This window comes from Cibotium barometz, chromosome 10 (genome assembly GCF_041138505.1).
Source record: "Cibotium barometz isolate CiBa-2024 chromosome 10, ASM4113850v1, whole genome shotgun sequence".
Lineage (NCBI taxonomy): Eukaryota > Viridiplantae > Streptophyta > Polypodiopsida > Cyatheales > Cibotiaceae > Cibotium > Cibotium barometz.
The window spans coordinates 886,372-911,534 of record NC_141055.1 but is presented as its reverse complement, the minus strand read 5'-3'; the positions used below and the strand labels follow the sequence as shown (position 1 = coordinate 911,534).

The 25,163-nt window shown below is 42.3% G+C and overlaps 1 protein-coding gene across 1 annotated transcript in view; it reads left to right on the top strand.

Annotated features, from left to right (window-relative positions):
• The first annotated feature begins 14,188 nt into the window (after positions 1-14,188).
• Positions 14,189-25,163, top strand: part of LOC147634424 (uncharacterized) — an 86,761-nt gene continuing 75,786 nt past the window's right edge. The window contains exons 1-7 of the mRNA XM_086804446.1: positions 14,189-14,341; positions 14,500-14,573; positions 14,657-14,761; positions 14,968-15,235; positions 15,405-15,485; positions 23,424-23,618; positions 23,720-23,839. Of these exons, the coding sequence (XP_086660572.1) occupies positions 14,189-14,341; positions 14,500-14,573; positions 14,657-14,761; positions 14,968-15,235; positions 15,405-15,485; positions 23,424-23,618; positions 23,720-23,839 (996 nt within the window). The remainder of the gene's footprint in view (positions 14,342-14,499; positions 14,574-14,656; positions 14,762-14,967; positions 15,236-15,404; positions 15,486-23,423; positions 23,619-23,719; positions 23,840-25,163) is intronic.

Genomic DNA, 25,163 nt, shown 5'->3' with positions numbered 1-25,163 from the left:
AGCCACATGTGTATCAGATTCTACTTGAGATGTACCTGTAGCACCTGGTTGTAGTGGTAGTTGTGAAACAGGATGAGTTCCACCACCACTGACCACGGTCCAAAGGCCTTTAGCAACCACTACATGCCTGAGCATATAGGATGACAATGGGTAGTTAGTCCCATCAAGCTTGTTCTCAGCAAATAACATATTGAATACATCACTACTGGTAGCCATGACTGTCTACCAAATGCAAAATCTTTCAACACACAGCAAGTACTCAGTATTCATTGAATGCAACCCCGGATGGCTGCCCATTGACTGAATCACCTGCAAAGTGTATGAAAAATAACACAGAGTAGAGAATAGAGTGTTACTGGGCAAAAGTATAATGGTCGATGTTGTTGAAGACACTATAGATGTTGCTGCACACTAAATCTTTGCCAGCAACATAGCCCAAACACCTAAAATCGAGTCGAACCAATCTAAAATGATGCCTCTCTAGAACGTCTCCAGAAACCTTGCAGTGCACAAAGCACGCTCGAAATGAGCCTGAAGTGCACTGCGAACCCCAAAAACTTTGTATACATCACACTATTGTATGTACCTTCTTCTTCTAAGAGAGTATCTAAATCGTAGATAGAAAAATAGGGTCATTAAGGAGGGAGCCAGACTACTAGATCAAGTGTCAAGGAAGCTAGCTCTGATACCAATTGTTGGAATTATGGTTATCGTTGCAATAATGCACACACATAAGATAGAGAAGCTTGAAAGCACACAAACTCACTAGATTAGAATGAACAAATGTGTGCCAAATACAAAAGATAAGTACACACCCCAAAATGAGTAGATAAGAGGGTGTACATACGCACGAGGAAAAAAACGTCCTAGTGAGGGAAAAAGTGCCCCGACGGTCCTAAGTGTGTTCACACACATCACTACCATATAATGCTACAAAATATTTGGGAGAGACAACTTTATTCTGAATATTTCATTTGATAAAGACTAGTATGGTGTTGAAAGTCAAAAGGTGGGTGGCTACATTGCAAAACTATGATTTTGAAATCACTTATATAAAAGGGAAGATAATGTAGTTGCTGATTCTCTTTCATGGATGTGGGCTTGTTCATTGTATGTAATTGCAAAATTGGGTCATGGATATTCAAGAGGAGTATCTCTTGCATGAGGAAGCCTCTCAAATGGCGGAGAAATTATAGCAAGTTACCCATGAAGATTTCCACATTTTATGAGCTCAAAAATGGTCTCTTGTACTCTAGGGACAAGGTTTATCTTGTATCTACTTCATCATATAAGGCTAGGGTGATGGAAGAGATGCATGCAACCCCTATGTGGCAGGGCATCTAGGTCCCTACAAAACCTTCAACAAGATAAAGAAGAGTTTCGTTTGGAAAGATATGGGAGAGATGTGTATACATATGTGAAAAGATTCTTTCCATGCCAACTAAATAAAGATCCAACACATAAACTAGGAGGTTTGCTTTGTCCCCTTGCCTATTCCCTAAGGGAAATAAATGCATATATCCATGGTTTTCATTATGAGGCTTCCTCGTACAAGGAAGGGTTGGGATAGCATGTATGTAGTGGTGGATGGGTTGATAGAAATAGCACATTTCATTCCTTCCAAGGTCACATACACGACACCTATGGTTGCAAGGCATTTTATAGATTATGTGCTAAGAATATGTGGATGTGTTATAGTGACATACCTTTATGGTCGATCAGAGATGCTTGTCACACCATTGTACTACCTATAGTACATGGGTGACTCTATACATGGGCGATTTCCACATATTCCACATGGGTAGTATATGCATGATTGGTACTGACTTGTTGTATTTTTGGGCCTAACTATTTTTTTTTTTGTCGTAAGATTATATGCATATGTTGTAACTAACACTATTATTTATTATGAGTAGGCATATGAGCGACAAGTCTTCGCTCATACGGGGAGTGTATTGTGTCTCCCATTGATGCTAACACACGATCGAAGTGTGTCTCATGTGAATGATGATCTATGTGAGGTCAAGTTAGTCTCTCAACATTCATGGTATATGCATGTGTTACATGGCTTAATAAATAGTGCCATGTCACATGGCTCTATTTATTGAGCATCTAATTTGAGTGGTTCATACCATACTTTTGATTATTTTGGACTGTGGGCATCTACCCAATATTTTGTATACATGTGCTACCATTGTATATATGAGCTAGCCATTTTTTGGGTTCACACATTAGTTTACTAGTTGCACTAAGGTTTGTGGTTAGTCCATCTATTTTTGTAAACAAGACTACTTTGGGAAAAAGTATCCTATTAATGGCTCCTTGGACTTGTTTTGCGAATACATTATTAAAATACTCTCATATAGGGAAGGAGGAGTCACTTACGTAGAGGGGGAGATTCAACCCAACACTCATCGATGGTGATGTCCACTTTCATTTCTATTTTTATGCTATGCTTGATCTTGTCAATTTATTTTAAGTTAAAGGTTTATTTCTATTGATATGTTATTAGAAGAGATTGATTCTTCAAGTTGTACAAAGATCCAGAGAGTGGTATATATCAGAGCTATGGGTACAAGTAGGTGAAGAAGCTCACAAAAATCCAAAGGGTAAGGAAGGCAAGCACATGAAGACCTTTGGACAAAGGATGGATGGTTTTTGTGAATTTTCTACACCACAAGATTGAATCTTTGATCAAGGGCAAGGAATAAATGCCACCTTTTGGACAAAACCTTCTTTGCTCATGGAAAAACCATGTGTCATGCTAGAACCACCTTTCTATTGGTTGCCTCTCCTTCAGATCATAAGCTACAAATATGATCGTCATGTCTTGTCGTCAAGGCTTGAAACCCTTGATCCCATTCTCAAAACTGCCTATGTAAAGAAATTTCTTTCCCCTGAATCGATGGTGGCGCACGACGGCTTGTTTTCTTTTCTTTTTTTCCCCTCCTTGTGTTGACATCGGTGCTGTACCTTTTCTTCCATGTTTTTGCCTAAGCTTAGTCTATTCTAAGGCTAGACTATAAGGCTTTAAGCGTTTGACCATAAGACTTTATGTGAAAATGAATATATCACATGGCTCTATTTATTGAGCATCTATTTTGAGTGGTTCATACCATAATTTTGATTATTTGGAAATATGGCCATGTGCCCAATATTTTGTATACATGTGCTAGCATTGTACATATGAGCTAACCATTATTTTTGGGTTCACACATTAGTTTACTAGTTGCACTAAGGTTTGTGGTTAGTCCATCTATTTTTATAAACAAATCCACTTTTGGAAAAGGTACACCATTAATGGATCCTTGGGCTAGTTTTACCAACACATTATTAAAATACTCTTATAAGGAAGGAGGATCCACTTACACAAAGGGGGAGATTCAACCCAACACTCGTCGATGGTGATGTCCACTTTTATTTCTATTTTTATACTATGCTTAATCTTGTCAATTTGTTTTAAGTTAAAGGTAGTTCTATTGGTATGTTGTTGTGAGAGATTAAATCTGTAAGTCGTACAAAGATCCTGTAGAATGCTTAAAAAAATTGACAGTAATAGAGATAACAAATTTATGGGTTCATTTTGGAGGACACTATTTGAGCTTTTAGCACCACCTATCACTTGGAAATGGATGGGCAAATAGAGAGATATAATGAATGGGTGGAGACATATTTGAGACACTATTTCCATAACAATTAACATGTATGGGACAATTAGTTACCTCTAGCATAATTTGCTTATAATAGTACAAATCATATGAGCATTGGAATGCCACCTTTTGAGGCCATTTATGGATACAAGGTGAATGGGCCAATGGTGATCAATAGAGAAGAAGTTGCAAATCAAAATGCAAAGGATGACGTTGAAAGGATGAAAATTATTCTACAACAATGCAAGAACAATTTAAAGCTTTCTCGAAGGAGTATGAGGCAAAATGCCCATAGGAGATTAGTGGAGTTTAAAGAAAGGGATTGGGTGCTTTTGTGCATTCCAAAATGAAAGTATGCATCTTAAGGGAAATACCAGTACCATATTGGCTCTCATAGTTATTATGGTCCATACAAAGTGAAGAGAAGAGTGGGACAAGTGGCTTATAAGTGCTCTATAAGTGTTGATGCTATTGGCAACTACATGTCTACATGATGTGTTCCACGTCTCTCAATTGAAATCATATGTTGGGTCTCCCATGAACAAAGAAGGCATGGTGGAATATGTATCAAAAAGAGTGTTGGGTCCTAGAGAAAGTGTGTTATGAAACCATTCTTTAGTGGAATACCTCACCAAATGGAAGGGTTTACCCAATGAAGAAGCCTCATGGCAACTCACCATGGTTTTGAAAGATCATGAGAATATTTTGGATTCATTTGTTGAGTCAAATGGAAGGGAACAACATTTCTTTAGTTGCTTGAAATTCGTGTAAATCACTATTAGAGAGCTTCATACCACTTAAGAATAAAGATACTTACATTTGTGGAAGATGGTGGACTTGATGTACTTACTATCTTGGAGAGCTAGTACTAAGCTATTTTGAGGGAAAATGATGAACTTTATAGCTATTTGAGGCCAATTACAACCATGCAAGTATAATGATGCTCTCATAATTGGATTGGATATGCCATTCATTTATTCACTTTTGGTTGATTGGTACCTAAGCACTTATGATTGGATATCCTACCCATGTGGATTATCTAAGCACTTATGCCATGATTGGATATCCTACCCATGTGGATTATCTAATTGATGAAATGTTTTTAAGAAGAAACATGTGGGTGGGGATAGTTTGTAAGAAAGTGCTTCTGGGCCAACTATGATACTGAGGCCAAGGTCATGGGTTTGAGGGGCTGCCCAAGTATGAGGGACATTAATAACTGGTAGTGCAAAGGTAGGAGATAAAAATGCCAACTATGGGAACTAATTAGGAAGAAATCACTTAATCAATCAAATAAAGCTTCAAGCTTCTTGGCCATAGTGTTCTCTCCCATATGAGAGCTAGAGTATAGACTCCTCTTGAACTCCGGTTAATGAGTAATTTGATTCCTTTCATATCAGATTTGCTTCCCTATCCCCATTGAAGCCTTTGGAATCCAATGAGCATGGAAAAAAGAATTTTCTCCTCGTTGAAGAGCATGTAAGAGTGTATGTGTCAATGTTTCAAAAGGCTTAAGGGGTTTGATCCATGCTACATGCCAACCTAGATCTTAGAGTTCAGTGGTGAGAACAAAAATGACTCTCATTTCTAATACAACTTTTCTTTCTTCCAACTAACAATTTGACAACATGAAACTCTAATGCCAACACATGCTGCTTCTCATCAAGGCATGGAAGAACATACCCAATCTAGTTATTATGTGGCTAATCACACATGCAAAGGAAAGATGTGCGTCTTACAACCTCAATAACCTCCAAAACTTGACATGAACAAATAACCAAAGCCAAGGGTGATCATGTACTATTATTAGCCTAACTACCTACATGCATACAACCTTTAAGGACATGATCAACATAGGGTTCTAGAAATTATTTCTACACCAAAAAAGAACCCTACAAGAGCATGGAAATTACCACTAGAACACCCTTGGCGATTCAATAGTAGAATGATTCCTGAGGATATGATCTACATTAAATAGAGGGGGGATGTTAACCCCATTCAAGGCATATGAAAACCTTGCTTGCAAGGAGAGAAGGGGACAAATCAGTGCCGTGAGGCGATCAATGGGTTGTAGGTAGCAAGGCTACTCTACCACACATAATACCAAGAACATTTTAAGTTATCTTCAAAGGATTCATCTCCCCGATCGTCTAGAATTACCATTCAGAGCCCCATGGGGCAGCCACTTTTTCCATCTCGGGGGAGGCTCTCGACACGTGCTCTCAAGGATGCACAAGCACCCCTATTATAAAATGGCAAGGTACAGAGCGCCACATCTAGCATGGATTCAGACTTAGAGGCATTCAGTCATAATCCTGCACATGGTAGCTAAGTGCTATGTAAACGACACTATGAACTATTATATATGAGCAACTGGCCATGCCTAAGATGTCTAGTTAACTTATGAGTTTTGGATACCCGAATTCCGAATATGAAGAAGGTTGAATCGTATATGTGTCATTTTCTTATAAGGGAGATGAACAATCTCCCTTTGTGCCAATTGGAAAGGAAAAGTAAAATACAAAAAAGAGAGCAAAAAAATAGGAATATGAAAGTCTTTACTGCAAAGATTTGAAAAGGGCTATGAGGAGGCTAAATCAAGAGTGGAGTGGAGGGGTCGGTAATAGAGTGCTAAGAAAAAATATGTGAGATATAGTGATATTGAAAGGGCATGCCATGTCATGTGAAGATAGCGTAAGGTATCTAGTTAGAGAGTGTAAAAATGTTTTGGCATGTTCGACTTGGGAAATGTGAAGGGAGCTTCGGGTGATTGTGACAAATGATGGTGAAGAGAGCTTAAGATTATGCACATCCAAATGAGTGTGAGAAGAGCTTAAGATGGCTAGTCTAAATCAAATTGAAGAGAGTTTATGGTACTCATTCATTATAACATGATAGGTTAGGTTACCTGGTCATGCAAATGTGAATGGAACTTAAGTGCTCGATTGAGAAAATATGATGTGAGCTTAAGTGTCTAGTGAACTTAAGTGCTTGGCCACGATAATATGAAGTGAGCTAAATGTCTAGCTAATGAAGTGTGAAGCGATATTAAGTTGCCTGATGGCACTATGAGGCACACAAAACAATTAAGGTGTATAAGCACACTACTATAAAGGAGATGGCAAGGAAAATGTTTGAGTACCTTGGGGAAGAGGAGATGAAAAAAGGAAATGATATCACCTCCTAGGTCTTCCAACCAGGGAGCGTGGATGGGCCTTAGGACTAAGTGCCACCACGGGGTCTTAAAAGACCCTTGCCAGGTGACATCAATGGTGGATGGCATTGATCAAAAATCGCAATGCCTTTTTTGGGCCATCAAATAAAGTAAACTAGGACCAATAAACTAGGTTACTAAGCGATCATAGTTTACTTCCTAGTTTACTAAATGGACATAGTTTACTTCCTAGTTTACTAAGCGATCATAGTTTACTTTCTAGTTTTCTAAGTGGGCATAGTTTACTTCCTAGTTTACTTAGCAAATCATAGTTTACTTCCTAGTTTACATCATAGAATGAGGGTGAATTTGGGTTTGGGACTTAGAAAATTTTGGAGTAAGATGTTATGTGCAAAAGAGGATTTGAACGCGAGACCTTGAGTCACCATTGGAAACATCTTACCACTACACTATACCTTTAAGCAACGAAACCATGTGGTTTCAAGCCATTATATTCTATGTTTTTCACTCCTGGTTTACTGGACCTAGTGTACTTTATTCGACGATTCAAAAAAAGGCATCGCGATTAATGCGATCCATTGATGTCACCTAACAAGGGTCTTTAAGACCCCATGGCACGTAGTCTTGAGGGTGGGTGGGTGCAAGAATTTTGCTTGTTTTAGTCAACATTTTTAGACCACTTTTTGTGTGCAAGTGGGTATGATGAAGGTCCTTTCTTAAGCGCTCATTGCCCAAGAATCGATGTCTCTACCTCTGATCCTGAAGATGTATTCTTCTACTCTCTTGAAAGGGAGTCATTCCCCCCCCTCCTCTGATCCTGAAGATGTATTCTTCTACTCTCTTGAAAGGGAGTCATTCCCCCCTCCTTTTAACAAGATGCTCAACTATATTGAAGTCTCATCGCCAACTTGTGCCAGCCATTAACAAATCTACGTGCTCTCTCCTCAAATTGGTGCATAAATATTGAGCAGTCCAATTTAAGGACCCCTCAAGGATGATCCACTGAAGGAAAGAAACGAAAATGCAGTCTTCCCCATGAGATCTAAGAGTACCAAACCAAAACAAATGCCTAGGTAGGAGGTTACCTAATCTATCACATTACTACTTATCAATGAGTTTATGCTCTTAGAGGAGAAGAATATCAATTAGTCGCAGAGTGACCAAAGAGTGAAGCTTGTCTCTATAAGAGCGTATCCCCATACTCCCTTTAATCTTCACTAGCTACAGTAGCTTGTGTAGTAGCTAGCAAACAAGTCCCCATAGCCATGCATGACTCTAAAAAATGTTACAAAATCTTCATGGCAGGAGGAAGAGAAGCGATTGTAAATGAAGGTCCTTTCTTAGGTGCTCAGTGCCCAAGAATCGATGTCTCTACCTCTGATCCTGGAGATGTATTCTTCTACTCTCTTGAAAGGGAGTCCTTCCCCCCCTCCTTCTTAACAAGATTCATGTTCTATTTTCTTGATGAAGCCATGTAGTTGCGATTCGTTTACTTGAAGGATTAGCCAAACCATGAGTATATCAGTTATGATGCTGAGTTTTTTCAAGAGCTTGAGAAAGGGGAAAATCTTGCACCCACCCTTCTACCCTTGGTAGTTAAGGGTGGAGAAATATCTCCTACTCTAGAGAGCATTCTTTTTAGTTTTCTTTGTCGTTCCTTCCTTGAAGGAAAAATTGCAAGGGTTGACTAGTTTCTTGCTTTTAGGTTAGATTATTAATGTGAGTCTTTGATGGGTTTCTCAAGGGTGTAGAAGTTAAGGGCATCAACCTTATTTTTCAAAGATAGTGCTCATATTGTTGTTCTTTCTTATTTGATGCTCTTTAAAATTTTACGTAGTTTAACAAAATTCTTTTTTTTTTCGGAGGAGGGATAAAGAGAAAAGGGGAAGGGGCATGGGTGGGGTGTGGGCTTGTCATTCACAATATTTATAATAAAGTTGTAAACATGAGACTGTAATATGACCCTCGACGCCAAATATGCATTGGTCATCATTTGATTAAAGATTGTTTTGGGTTGTGATAAGTTTTTATGCTTAAAAACCTTAAATGTTATTTTTTATTTTTCTATTTATATGTTTAATAACTTTAATGATACATGAGAGCCAATTGAATCTCCACTATACCAAAAAAAAAGTTGAGCGATTTGATCTAGGCATTAACTCATTTAGAGCGGGTCCAATCAAGTCCAAATAAACCTAATTGGATCCAAATTTAGCTCAATTGGGTAATAGCATACAAAAAGAGGGCATCTGAGTTGTACAAAAATTACAATTGTAAAGAGCCTTTAGCTTCCCAACCTCATGACGTTACAAATCTAAGGTGTTTTGTCTTAAAGTCTAACTAGGTTAAATCACACAAAAATTATCAATGAATAAGCAACATTAAAGAACTTTTTAAAACTCTCTCCTCTCTTTCACTCACATCATCAACAATTTCATGATTAGGTCTCAAAGAGAATTATAAACTTTCTGCCTTAAGCCACCTTACATGACTATTAAATTTATCATTGATTAGATCTATGCCTTTTCAATAGGTGTTGCAGGCCACCTTATTATTTGTCCACACATCCAACCTAAAGTCAATACTTTAGAAGGTATGTTACAATTTTTGTAAGTTAACTACTATGTCCAAGTTTTAGATTAAGGTTTTTTAAAATAGAGACCAAATTGTCATTAAAAAATTAGGTTTCACAAAAGCTATTCTATACAAAGATTAGACAGTTTTCATGACGAGTACACTATGGGTTGTGGATTTAGACCGTAACAAGTTTCTTAAGACGTGTAACTAAACATAAGGTGTAGGGGATTAGGAGCAGAGGTTGGACCTACTAAACACCAAGAAAATATAAGTCTGTGGAACATGATGGACTCAATAAAGCAAGAAATGGGAATGGTCATTGGCATATGGCTAGAGTATTAAGGCCACACATTGGTAAAAAGTACATGCATGTTAGGAAGGATTTAGAAAAGCATTGAGGTAAATATATGTAACCCATGTCTTTTATGAAAGAATAGAATAAACTTCATCATTTGACATCATCCTCAAGGTTTATGGAGGTTGAGCTTTTCATAGCTCTCTCTCTCTCTCTCTCTCTCTCTCTCTCTCTTTTGCTCCCCACCCAACTGCAAAAAGCTCCTTTTGTAGTAACAACAAAGGAGGCGAGTAGCAACCGTTCAGGCATTGCTAGTAGAGCACAACGAGGACGGAGAGTAGAGCTCAAGCGATGGGCATGGTGCTAATGACGGGCGATTGCATCAAAAGGTCACTACATGGCCACATAGAGAAGATGATGGCAAGGTAACGAAGACCTATGCTCTGATACCATATAGGATATCACAAAAGATCACACATGGAGCTATGGAGGATGAAATATTAGCATCATGGTGGAGTTTGTAGAAGAGAGAGAGGGAGAGAGGGAGAGAGATACTCAAGTACGAGAGAGATTGCACAACTTGAATGGTACTCATAATGTGTAGAATGAAGGACCCAAGTACATACTTTTATAGGCACCAAGGCCTTATCTTTTGACCCTAAATAAGAGGGTGTTCACACCACTAAAGGACACTTCACTAGACTCTAAAATAACTCCAAAATACCCAATAGTATTGTGGTTAAGTAGTTCACCTACAACTATAATAGAGGTGGACAGAATTATCACCACCACCTACAACTATAATAGGGGTGGGCAGAATTATCACCACCACCTAGAATGAAGGCTATAAAAATTTCCTCCTCTTAAAAGGGGCATTCAAGCCTCACAAAATCATAGGTAGAGAGCATTCAAGCCTCATAGGTCGGCTCCAAAAAGTGACATTCATGTCAATAAATAATGCCTAGGCCTTCTTGAGATTTGGAAAGCAAATTACTTTAAAGAGTGCGTCCCCATAGAGTTCTCCCTTACACCCAAGAAACGCATCGTCATCCATGCGGTCATCCCCACCGGCTCTAGCCGATTGCAGGGCCACGTCCACATGGTAGTTGGTGGCCCTGCATCACGCCACCTCTGAGTCCCGCTCTGCATCTCCTGCTAAGGAGCTCTCCCATCATCCTCTCTACATGCTCACCCATTTGCACTGCGTAGACCCTTCGCGGCCATCCACCATAGCTTCCCTCCATGCCCCCCCTTCGAACACTGCTTTGCCATCCGGCCTCATCATCTCCTCTTCTCCACACCCCTTCTCGTGCTACTCTCCATAGTTCTCACCCAAGGAGGTCTTGTTTCTACCCTCTAAAACATGAGCACTCCCCATAGCTTCACTGCACACTTCCACCCTCCATTCTTGTAGTGATAGGAGGTGCATGCATGGTAGCCTACCTTGCCATCCATCAATGGCTAACTACCATGTATGCCATTGAGGATGCCTATGATGTTGGTGAGATTGATGTAGAAGGTGATGATTGGTTCTTGAATCAATGGAAGATGAGATTGGAGTTGTTACCCATTGCATACACCTTGACAATAGCAGGGCCATCTAGGTGACAACGTAAGGAGTCAGCTCTAGGGGTGTGGTATGTGAAGTCATGTAGCCAGTCCACCCTATCAGCATCCCGCATCCGACCTGGGGTGCAAAGGGATCTTCTCGCCTCGTCCCATCTATGCATTGCCCCTCTTGCTACCCCATGCTATCCCACCTTCTTCCACTATCAATGGCATGGAGTCATTCGGTTGTACCCCATCCTCGATAATAGTAGTATTCTAGCTCTCCACCTCTCGCTCCCGTCATTGATAGGAATAGGTTCCATCGATCACCCCATCTCACCAACAACCCCCCACAGAAACGTCTCCACTTCGATGTTCTTGAGATGCACTGCTGACACTCCTACTATCGGTGAGCATCGGCATGCCTACAGTTACCCCTACCATTGCATTTAGAGGTCCTTCCTTGCCTACACCTACTTTGGGTTCTCCACATAAGGTGACCTCTCGTGTAGATCAGGGGAGTGCTCTCTTTAGTTACTTTCTCTCTAGTCCTTAGAATTCTTCATCCACTAGGGTATCTAGTACTACATCAGGCATCACCCAGAGCTTCCCCCCATCATGAGAAAAATCTTTAGTTTTTATGATATCGTTGTATATACCAACTTTTCATGATGCCAATATTTTAATTTTGTACCCATCTTTCATGATGTATATAGAGCATAGTGCATCTTTTCATATGTAACAATCTGCACATGCACAATATTTCTTATCTTCCTCGTGAAGGACTGCGAGCACTCTAGTGGTGGGTGACTTGTAGCCACCAAGGGTGCCCACATTGTACAGAGCCAGGGCATCACACTGTCACACCGTAACATTGTAACATTGCCACAATGAAAGGAACCATCCTGAAGCATTCGCTGGACTATCCGCAAGTGGAGGCACACCACTAATGAATACATGGGGGGCGCATGCACTGGCATTGAAGGCACACCACACTGACACTCCAACGAGCATCTTCCAAAGATAGGAGATTCCACCAAAGACCGCCACTCCGATGGCATCTACCAGAGATAGGAGATGCCATCGACTCCACCAACTCTACCGCATCTTGTAGGAATGCTTAAATGGTCTCCCAACTCATCTTGGAGGACGTCCTTCATGTCCTTCATCCTTTATACTACATCCTAGCCTTAGCCTTGGGTGCTATAGTCACTTGTCATCAATTTGAGCCTCTGTGTCGTCCTGCTCACTGTGACCACTGCTCGATGCGTATGGTATAGTGGAGGGCATGTAACAATGTCTTGGAGTAGTATAAGCGTTGTCTGGTATTCTTGTCACTCTTGCCAATCTTATCACTTTTGTTATGTTCCACTTTATTTTGTCTATTCATATGTGCATTGCCCTATGAGCATTGAGGACTCCGGATATCTTGTTTAGAGAAGAGCCACCACTTTAGTGCGCCAAACAACCAACCCTACTACATAAGTACATACAGCAAAATTACCCAACATATAATTATCCTAAGCGTTAGAAATTTGTTTGGGCATTTATTTTAGCACCATACTTGCACGAATGATTTTTATTCTTATTTTTTAATGAATGTAAAGTGGTTGATTTTCAAGACAGAAACTTTGTGATTTTCTCAATTCTTGCTTCTTGAACCATCCCCAACATTTATTAATTGCGAGAGCCTTCCCAAGTTTTGACGTTGTTTTCATCAGTGTGAGGAACATCATGGCAATTGTCATCATGAAATTTAGTATGGTACTCTATCTCCTAATATATCCTCAATATTGATCACTTTATCTAGCCTTTTACTGTGGGTTTCCTTATCGAATAACCATGACCTTGAGCCCAAGGATGAAACCTTTTTAAATAAGTGCCATGGTCCACCCATGGCTCACAAATGAACAAATTGGATTTACTTAATCTAAGATAGGTACTAGCATTTGCAACTGCGAAAATAACTAATTATGATATGAGATAACATTCTTTGTGAGGCATAAATTCTTGTGATACAAGTGCTTCTTCATATGAACAACCTTGTTGCACTTTAGTAACTAACAAATTTAATGCTACCATGAGTGTCCTTTACCAAATCTATAGTGGTTAGTAAGGTGTGGTTGAGGTAGGGCTTGTTTCCACACTTGGTGGGATTGGACACCACATTGTAGAGGTTTGAAAATTAAAAACTTGGTTTTTTTACATTTGTGTTTCCATGGGCTCTAGAAAGAAGATGAAAACATATGTAACGACTTTTTGCTAGGATTTGATCGATGAAAAAGCATGAAATTGTCTTCAAAAAATAAATAGTAGCTAGACTATAGATAAGGCCATGTTTGCCAAGTTGCTAGTTGAAATTCCTATCTATCAAGGTGACAATTGGCTACGAGATTCACAAAAGAAGGAACAACCACAAATTGCATGGGGACTCTAACTAGCTTCGTCTTAAGGCTTGATCAACCAACCCTTGCATGGAAACATGCTCGTAGTCAAGAACTAGGTAGGGGTGTTACCCTTCACAAGGAGGGTGAACAGAATTTTGGTTTCAGAGGACAGTTACACTTAGATTTACAATAGAAGAAGAAGAAGAAGAAGGGTACATCAAACTCCACTCTTCAAGATGAAATGCATGGGCACCTGCTGCTGTCTTACTACCAAAGAGTGCTATAATCTATATTAACTTTGTGTGTACAAACTTAGCCACACCGGTTTCTCACTTGGACTCACCTCATAGCTAAAATAAAACAATGATGATGATAATTATTTATAGGGGTACATTAATCGCGTCTCCTCTGGTCTCCTTTCAAATGAGGTTGGCCATGGTGCCCTCGCCATGGTGCCCTCTTCTCCATTTCCTGCTTTGCAAAAAAAGAGGAAGAAAGAGCTGCCACATCGCACACACCCCATCAATATATGGAGGATCCCATGAACCATGCGGTGATGGCCGTGCAGGTGCAGGAGGCGACCAGCGATGGCGATCTGCAGACCATCAGAGACGTGCTCTCCGTCCACCACGTCCCCGTGGTGGCGTCCTTGCACTGGGACAAGCTCCACTCCATCCTCCACTCTCTCTGCGACCGAATCGCTACCCAGGCTTGTCTCTCTTCTGCTTCTTCTCGCTTTTTGTCTTCATACTATGAGAAAGCATTGCTTGCTGTGTACATGTCATCATGATCCGCTCTGGAAGAAATACGTCGTGTTTTGCAAAACGTAGAACGATTTGAATATAACGACATGTGCTGATCCTGAAGGCTTTGCGTCTCGAAAAGGCAGAGGAACAAGGCAAAACCTTCCTTGGTTTGAAGGACGAGCTGGGCCAGTTGTGGTAAGACCACGTACTACGTCTGCCCTCTCCGGAATGTTGCTCCTTCATTTTTGCACGCTTCTCAAACGCATCAAATTTGACAGCCAGAATGCTGTAAAAGACATGAAGCAGGCCAAAGAGAGTGAAATGGAGCAGCAGCAGCAATGGTCACAGATGGTTGAAGAGCGTCTGCAAATTCTGCAGCAGGGGTAAAGACTCATTGTCACTATTTGGTTTCTATCATCGCATTAATTTCTGTGTTCTCCATATGACAAATTTGTGCAAATACATTTCCGTCTTTGTCTGTACAAGTTTGTATGGTAATTTTGGACCCTCATAATTTGTCGTGGGATAAAATAATCTTATTACTGTATGGCTCTGCCGCTCACCCATCATGTGCTTCTCACATCCACAGGGTGGATACCAACAGGAGTGACATAAAGCGACTTGATGACCTAGATGTTCGAGTGCAGTCTTTTGCTCCTTGTCTCAGTCGTTTGGCTGCATTAGAAGAAGCAAGCAAAAATCTGGATCGTTTGGATGCACTAGAAGAATCAACTAGGAATTTGGAGGCTATTCAAGCTTCTCAGCCGATCTCCCTTGAAAGCTTTGACCAAAAATTGGAAGAGTTGCTTGTGGACTTTGAGGAACAAAATGAGAAGCTCCACACATTGGAAGAACAAGTAAAAAATTGCTACTTCGTTCCAATTTATCTGTAAAAGGATCTCTAACAACATGTGTAACAAAGGGAGAACCAAAAAAAAGAAAGACATGTAATTCTCAAGTTCAGCGGCCACACCGTTGAACCTAACCATTTCTATCCAACCTGGTCCTTGGGTCATGTGAATTCAGAATGAACAGCTTAAATTGAGGTTGGACCAGATGGCAAAGTTGCATGCCTCAGACTTGGAAGCGCTTCAGCAGTATTGCAGAGTAAGTGATCTGAATCTTTTGTTTCAGACATGTTTGGATAAGAAGGATTTTCTGTGGCAGCTAAACAAAATAGACTGCAGTGCATGATTGGTGCAAAGGTTGGGGGAACAATTGTGATGCTGGCTGGCTTGTTTGGCAGATTTGGCTGCATGGTTTACATTGCCTGTGCCAGTTGCTATAAAAGCAAGTGTCATGTCCCTTGTGCAAGTATTCACAGGTAGATGTTGAGCTTTAGTCTAACACCTGAGAGATCAAATTTATATCAGTTTCAACAATGTGGAACATCACCTTCAGCTGTCTTTCCTCCCTCCGTCCCAATAGGGGGCCATCCCACCAATCCCATAAGTGAACAATTTGCTTGTTATTCCATCTCCTAGCTTTCTATGGGTCAATAAGAGCCAAAGGAGTTGCCAATACTTCTCTAGGACCCACACTATTCAGTAAGGTGAAGCACCCCTCTCCCTGCCTTAAGTAAAAAGTTCCTTTAAGGGGCAGTTTTAGGGGCCCAGGGAGAAAACCTTCTCCTGCCCAGAGAGACCTTTCCATTGGCCTTTGAAGATGACCTCAGCATGGTCAACCAGCTGATTTAGCATCAGAGTCCAGGGCTGTTACTGAGGTACAAAACACCCAAATTTTTTAGCATGTAATTGGATGTCCAAGACCTCAAATCCTCCTTGGTCTTGGGCCTACAAACCCTATTCCAGGCTAACCACTGAGAGGGTTGCCCTTGAGCCTTGCTTTTCGATGAACCTTGTAACTATGTCCAACAGCCACCAATTTTCTTCTTGAAACCTTTTCCAGAGTGTTTCCCAAGAAGTGAAGCCATTTGGAAGCCGATTCCTGTGATTCCTTTCACAGATCCCTATTCTCCCCTAGTTTGAGACAAAACTTCTTGGGTTCTCTTCCTCTTTAGTGCCTTGAAGAAGTGTCTAGAGAGAACCTGGGAAGTTTTAAAGAAAAGTTTTCTAGAGAGTATTCTGTTGGTCTGTGCCCTCTTATGTTCCAAGAGATCCACTTGATTCTTGCACCAATTGTACCTTTCCAACTCCTGTTGGGTTGAGACTCCTCTGCCCTTTACCTAGGAGGTGCCTCCATTCCTTCTCCACCTCTTCTTGGTGTTCTCTTCTGTCTGCAGCCCGTAGCTTACCAACCTGCCTAATCACTTTTTGAATCTTGTATGATTCCATATGTTGGGATCCTTCTCTGACCCTTGTGCTAGGAAGTTGATAGCTTTCTTTGTTCACTCCACAATAATTCAATCTTTCAATAGGGAGTTGTTAACAATTGAGTTTTCTTTTAAAAACTATGGTGGAAGTATTCTCTCTGTATACATTGACTACCCAAAGCCATTGTCCTTCCGAGACAAACTCAACTATCCAGGCCCCAAAAACTGGATTAGAGGTGTGTCTTGCCTATACAGGGAGGCTCATAGCACTGTTTTAGCCTGTGGGGGGCGTGATGAGTGTTTTCAGATTTCCCGTTCAGTGAGGCAGGGCTGTCCCCTCGCCCCTTTACTGTACCTCATTGTAGCTGAGGCTATGAGCAGGTTTCTTCGGGCTGCCCCTGGTATTGTGGGTCTGAGGCTGCCTTTATGTACGGAGGAAGAGTTATTGGACTCTGAGTTAGCAGATGATATGGCATTGTTCCTTGAGTCTTCACATGCTTGTTTATGTGCTTTCCGGACGGCCTTGGAGGCCTTTTGTTTGGCAGCAGGAGCTACTATCAATTGGCATAAGTCAGTTGGGGTATAGATGTTGGTTTTACTTGGATTGAGAGAGGATTTTCTGCTAGATACCTTGGTTGTCAAGTGGGTGTTGACATCTCCCCTGCACAACAGTTTGCTCCAGTGCTCTTAAGCATTAAAAGCAAACTTCATCACTGGAGTAGGAGGAAGCTCGACTTGGCCTCTAGAGCTTTGGTGGTTAACCAAGTTTCGCTAACCACGACTTGGTTTATTGCTTCGTGCTGGATTTTTCATAAGGGCTGCATTGGACAGCTTCGTCGCCTTATTCGGAACTTTCTTTGGTTAGGGCTTGATGGAAATGCACACACCAGGGCTAAAGTTGCTTGGGAAACCATTATCAGGCCTAAGCAGGAAGGGGGATTGAATATCATTGACCTTGAGGTGCAATGTAAGGCTTTGCTGTGTAAGCTGGTTGTTAGGGGCTTTCTTCCAGGCTCTGAGCCGTGGAAGGACTTTCTCATGCAGCAGATCATGAAGTGTGTGTTAGAAGTCATCTCCTGTCTATATTTATACACCAGGGCCTCTGTTGTGGGTGTGCCCGCCCTATATAAGGTGTTTTATCATTTTTCCTCACTCCTCGTATTTTTCCCTATTTTTTCCCATTTTTTCCATGGTGTGGATGGATGCCAGATGGTTGGTAGGAGCACCTAGTGGCTGGCCGACTGTCCCATCAGCAGTCGTGTGACTGGCCGATTGCCCATCAGCAAGCGTGGAGTATTTTATTGTTGGCCGACTTGCTATATGCAGTCGTGGACTTCTTTTACTGCTGGCCGACTGCTGATGCAATCGTGGAGTGCTTTTTCAGCAGGCCGATTGCATGCATGGGGCATATAAATAGGCCCCATGTCCCCCACCATTGTATCATTCAGTATTTTTGCGGGATCTTGTGTATAGAGAAGAGTTTACACACCTATCTCTCTGTGTTTCTTGTGCTGTCTATTTTCTGCATTCCACTTGCTCTTGTCAACCCAAGTTTGGTTATCATTTCCGCTGCATATTCTGACATGGTATCAGAGCCCTAGGCTCGTGATAGATCTTGGGAGTTTTTCTGAGCAAGAGGGGGAGTGTTAGGTTGCTGATTGGTGGACTGTTTTGGACTGCTCGGGAAGAGAAGGTGCAAGAGAAAGGCGGGCTAAAGGTGCTGGACAGCCACTTGCAGGTTTTACAGATTTTTTTCCCCCACCCACCCACCCTTTCAGTTTTCTCCCCGCGATGGCAGATTTACTAGAGATGGCTGAGAAGCACGTGAAGATTCCGACTCTCCCCACGTTCCCAGTGGACCGTCAATTGGACGGGTCTAATTAAGGCATCTGGAAGGTCATGATGGAGTCTGTGCTGGAGTCATATGACCTTGCTAATTTCATCATCATCGGGGTTCCACGGCCGGAAGCAGAGGAAGGGGAGTTACTGTCGATGAGGAAGGACCGAGAGGCACAGGCACACATGTGGGATCGTGTCAACGCCAGGGTCCGGTCATTTATTTTCCTCAACTACACACCACAAGTTATCAATCATGTAAAGCACATGATGCTGGCGCGAGGCATATGGGAGCACTTGGCTTCACTTTATAACAGGGTATCACCCATGAAACGGATCTCCTTGGAAGTGCAGATGTGGGTTATGAACCCTGCAAAGTCCTCGACAATGCGGGAACACATTAACAAGCTGCAGGCCCTTCAGCAGGAAGTCCTACAAGCTGGGAAAGAGATATCATCTGAAGACATGGCCATCACTTTGCTATCCCACTTACCTGCTCAGTATTCTGCTTTCTATTCCTCGTTGATTACGAGTGGCAGGCTCAACACCATAACCTGGGAGGAGCTTGTGCCAATGGTCTTGGACCAGGAGGAACGTTTCACGAACCCTCCTCACAGCGGCGGTTCGGAGGCCTTAACGGGCCAACGGTCGAAAGGCCGGAATAACAACAAGGGCAAAGGGAAGGCTTCACCGGAGAAGTCTTGTGAGAAGCTGAAGGCCGAAAGATTCTGCAATGATTGTGGCGAGAAAGGCCACTATTGGAGGAAGTGTCCTAAGCGGACAGGGAAGAGTGCTGATTCCTCAGCCTCAGCTGCAAAGACTCCGGCATTTGTGCACTTAGAGATGATGGACTTCGATGCTTCATCATCTTCGAGTGAGGAGGCAGTTCAAGGCTTGTTCACACAAGGCGAGAGGAACCAAATGACACCACAGCAAGCATAGAAGTGGTGTGGATCTAATACCACGTCAGAATGTAGAGCAGAAGTGCAGCATCAAGCAGATGGATAAGAGAGCCCAAAGGTCTTTTTTACCCTTTATATACCAAGGTTTGGGAACCTTATGCTAGGACTTATGGGATATTGTAATGCACACGTGCCAGCTGGTGGGAGGATGACCTACCAACACCCCAATTCGTCTAAAGCTTGCTCCACATAGATGATGGTATAAAGGCCAACACACGACCCTAAACCTAGATAACCCTACGACGCTCTCAGCCCCAGCATGAGACCTCAACCCAGAAGTAGACTCCATGGGAAGCTTCACTATCAAGGCTTGTCCACGATGTAAGGCGAGAGGAACTAGACGATACTAGGGCAAGCATAGCAAAGGTGTGGCTTTGATACCATTTTAGAATTTAGAGCAGAAGTGCAGCATCAAGCATCAACAACATCTGGATCTGAAACGGCAGTCAGGTCGCATCTTTATTGGCGACAACTGTGTAGGCAAAGCTTTCTCAGAGTTTAGTTGGTGTATCAGTCAAGTGATTGCAAGGAGGAAAGTACAGGCTGGTACAATTGGCCTCACGAGTGCAGAATCACGTGCTGATTTGGTATGCTATGAACTGGTTCATCTTTCTTTCTTTCCATTGGCTTATGTTTGCTGCAGAGTTGTGCTATCTGGCCCCTTGTGAGAGGAGGGGTATGGCAGATTGAAAGGGTGGAAACAGAGATTGGACAGTGGATGTATGTTTGTGTTGAATTGTGGAACCATGTACATGGGATATGCCAGATGTGTGCTCAATGTTGCCCTGCTGAATGGTCTTGGCTGATTAGAGGGAAACACAGAGTGTTGCTTTTGTGGGACACAGATCTGTGTGTGAATCCTCTGTGCTAAGAGGTCCTATGGGTTGCCAGATTGAACATACAGGTGTATTCTCCTGGCTGGCTTTGTTGTACTCAGCTTTACAGCATTTTGAATTTGAATAAAGAAATACCGAAAGGGGCACCAAGCTTTGGGGCCAACAGGTGTCGTTCTCATTTCAGATTTGGGGCACTCTAGCTCCAATTAAATTTGTTTTTATATTTGGACTACAAGTGGAAGGGTGACTGCTTGTCTACCGCACTTTGGTTTCTACCTGAGGCCGGTTCCAGTGTTCCTCTTCAGGTTATGGGTCTCCCCTTGCCTAGGGAGGATGATGTACCGGCCTTTTTTTCTGTACAGGATGGATGGTAGTTGGAGAGATGTGACGTGCAGGACCTTATTGAGGGCCCCCAGATTCGTCCAGTCAGAGTTGTTGGCAGGTTAGGGAAGCACATCTTTGTTGACCTCCCCCCCCCCCCCCCCCCAGGGATGATCAGAGAGAGTGTTAGCCTTTGGTTGTATGGTGGCTGCCCTATCAGACATTTGCATTGGGACCCCGGTGAGTGGGTGTGGAATGATGCTTGTAACCCCTTGAAAAGCATGCCTTTTTACAGTTATACAGTGCGGAATGCCACACATCTTATCTTGGGACACATTCAGAGTGTCCCTACTCTCAGACCCCATTGGGAATCTTACGGCATTTCGACTGACATTCAGAGGGTTTTTTGGCGGAGATTGTGGCATTCTCATAGGAAGCCACAGATTTCCTCCTTTATCTGGGTTTCTCTTCATGGTGGTGTGGCCACCAATCAGTGGAGGTCAGTTACTGGTCCTTGCCCAGCATGCCGTAGATGTGGAGGAGTTTCGGAGTCAGTTTACCATTGTTTATGGGAATGTAGGGAAGCACAGAGGATTTGGTCTGCGATTGCACACCTCTTTGGTAGGATTAAGAGGGATGCTATCATTTCTTTTGGTTCTATCATTTGGTTGACACAGTCTGGGCCACAGCTTAGATTCGAGGGGACTGAGAGGAGCTTGGCCATTATGGTCAGGCAAGGAGTTGCTCGGCAGTGTTGTCTTCAGGATTTGCCACTTTCACACTTTGTCCCTCCGGCACAGAGGTTAGACAGTCTTTGGGAGATTATTGCTAGCATCTCAGCTTGGAATATCTGGAAGGCTAGATGCACCGAGGCTATTGAGGGTACTCCTGTTCTTGTTTCTCAGTGTCTTTGTAGGATTTGGAGGAGTGATATTATTCACACCATCATGGCTACCTGGGCCAGAATTGAGGGATCTTCGAGGGCTGTGGAGAGGAAGCGCGGCCAGTTTATGAGAGAGTGGGACATTGGTATCTTTTTCACGTTCTCTCATTCGGGACCCTACTGGCAGCACAGGGCTCCTGATTGGTTGAGATCTCCACCTTTCTTGGTGTGAAATCTCGATTTTGTAAATAAAATTTTCATACTTAATAGAAGTCTCCTTTCTGAAAAAAAAAATGCCAATCTTGTAATGAATCCTCCTCCTCAAGAGGGGGTACCGGCTGAAATGGAGCCAGAAGCTCAGCTATGGCACGCCATATTGTCCTATGATGCATGCCCAGATGCCATTGTCTGGTGGCCCTGGGGAAAGAAAGAACCATACCATGCTCATCAACCACATCCTGTACCATACGTATTCCCAAAGTCAATAGATGATAAGCCTTTCTTGGGTGATCCATCGCTAAAGGCCGAGGAAAGGCTCGACTCCAATGAATGCTTTGAGATCGGAGTAAGTTCCCTGTATGTGGAGGTCTATCTGACCAATGGATGAAACATAAGATCTGCTGCCAAGCTGTCATCAAAGAAGTGGCAAAAGGGCAACTTGGTATGCGCCCAGTAAGATGACCAAAAATGACATCCGAGTGATCCAAAACCCAGTGACCATAAGCATCTACTTTCATGCGTGCACACATGGCTGCCAACATCTTTGTCTAGGGCTGCGTTTGACGGACAAAGTCAATAAGCAATGTCACACACACACACACACACACACACACACACACACACACACTTCTACATTACACACACCTAGATGAATCCAAGAACATGCCCAAATTCACCTTATAAGAAAGTGCAAGTTATAAACTCATGGTAATCATTCACAAGACTATATAACCATCAACTCCATCATGCATAGTATGGACCAAATTCTATGACTCCCCCACTAACGTCATCACTGCTCAATAGTGGTGTAGAACTTGGTATCAATATATGCTCCCACACACACTCCCCACACACAAACACCCTTAAGAGCATACCTAAAATAAATAAATAAATATATATATAATATTATTTATTTATTTTAGGTAGCGTACTTAACGTATTTTAGGTAGGGGACTTGAGGTCTTGTACGGTACTAAGTTTTTTTTTGCATTTTATGTATCATTTTCAACGTCTCTATCCACCTTGCCTCATACACAGGGTCACATGCTGATATCAATGTATATGTACTAGTGATGGTTCTTCATTTTCTTTTAGTTACTTTTTCCATGGCTCAGTTTACCCATGGTATCATTGTATCACTCATGGTCGCATAGACCCTTGGGTCTTTTGTAGACGTTAACCTTTCTTTCTTTCTTTCTTTGTTTCTCTCTCTCTCTCTCTCTCTCTCTTGCATGTGTGGTCCTCCCTAGCTATTGTGGGCTTGTCTCTACTCTCTCTCTCCCATGCAGACCTGCCCAGTGATGCCCCAGAAACCCCTTTATGCAGGATAGTTAGGGGTGGCAACTTGCAGGATGAGGGGGAGTGGGGGATGGGAGGAGAGCTGGAGGAAGAGGAGGAGGAGGAGCTGGAGGAGGAGAAGGGGGGGAGCATAGAATGAGGGAGTCGACGTGGCGGCAGAGAGCTAAGATAGATCTTCTATCTTAGTATTGATTTATGCCTGCGAAAAAAGTATGTGTGAATATACATGATATAAATGAATCTAAAATAATTGCAAAATAAATAGTGTGTATTTACTTGACAACAAGTTTCAAATGGCCTAGAAGTATAGCAAAATAAATAGTGGTGTGTATTTAGTGCAAAATAAATTTCAAATGCCTACAAGTAAAACAAGGTGTTTACTTCTTAAAATAATTGCCTCTTTCATGCCCTTTCCAGAATCTGCGATCTGATTTCGAGTTGAAGTTCCTTGTGGATGTTGGTAAACTGCCAACGACAGCAGAAGGTGAACTCTCTCTATCCTCAAAAGCTAAACTGGAGGCGGCCGTTGCAGAACTTCAGAACCGCATGCAAAAGAAGGCTGATGCGGATGATATAGATAAGATTTCGCAATCTACGCAGAGTGTTAAGGATGTAAAAGCCCTCTCCCACTGCACAATTTTTAAACAAAATTGGTTGGGGCAAATAATAGATAACACAAGATCTTAATCTTAATCTACATAAGTCTCGTGCAGGCGTTTGAGAAAATGGAGTCAAATATAATTGAGCTTCAGTCACAGTTCAAGAGGTTATCTGCTGTCTCTAGAAGAGCTTCTCGAGTCTCCCTCAATGGTGGACCGGGATATCAAGATAACGTAAAAACCATGTACAAATAAATGCATAAATTTTACATTTCATAGTTGAGCTTCTCGAGTCTCTCTTAATGGTGGATGTACAAATAAATGCATAAATTTTACATTTCATAGTTGAGAACCTCTGTGGGTGGCCTTTGCCATTTTGGAAGATTGTTTGATTCTACTTAATGCCAGGAACCAAGCCATTTTCACATCGAGGTCCTGGGTTGGCTGCCTTCTCAGCATGACTGAGAAAATAACCTAGACATCTGCTGATCTGTCCATCAGGAGAACCATTCTCCATGGAATCAAGCACAGCAGTCCAATCAGAAGCCTCAAGTTGCTTTCAAGTACAAAATCCGCTGGGGTTGCTTTTAAGCACAGAAGTGCTGCTGCTGATCCAACTGGATGCCTCCTGCAGTTTGGACTGAGGGAATACAATGTCACCTCCCCAGTCCCTTGACGTTGGTAAAAGTGCTTTGGGAGCTCTTTTTCCCTCTAAAAAGGCTCCTGGCTCCTGGTAGTTGGGAAGAAGTGTTCTTAAAGTGCTTTCACTTATTTTTGAAACTTCATAGCTAGCTCTTGTTGACACAAGAAATCCAAACAGCTTGGCGTGTGTTAGGAGGAGCAGTGCAGCCTGTATAAAGCAGCACCATACTCCTAGACTCAATCAAAACCCTCCTCTTACCTCATATCCTGTTAAGTCTGGGAACTTAGTAACGTATGTAACTGGCCCATATGATCTCGATAACGCACTTGATTAAAATCAAAACATGATGCAGTAGAATGCGTGCAAGATATTTGTACAGGTTTATGTGTGCTTGTGTGTGGGACTGTGTTACATGCACCCTGCACTGGAGTGCTATGTGACAAACTGGCTCTACATTAGTGCACCATTCACATAAGTAGGAATCACCCTTTTAGGAATATTTTGTCATATGTTGTGGCCCCATTGTGAGCCCTCGGTCCAGGGACACCCAGGCACAAGCTACATAGGTTAGTCTCTGAGTCTTAGAGGTCAGTCAAGTGTTAGTCCTCTTAACCCACTTGGAGAATCTATCATATAGTGCATGTAGAAGTCCAGCCATAGCTGTAGAGTTGCATTAGGGCATTTAGTTGCATAGTGTACAGGCCTATGGGCCAGCCAAAGGCTAGCCCATGGCCACAAGGGCTCTCAGCCGATAACAGTATCACACCTAGCCATGACAAGGACTCAGCCGACAGCTTGTGAAGCTTCATTGCTACAGTCGGCCCCTGGTTGCTAATTTTATGTTGAATACCTGAATGTTTTTAATGAGGGACTGAAGCGCTTCATTTATATGCTCCAAGGCTGCTGGTGCAATTG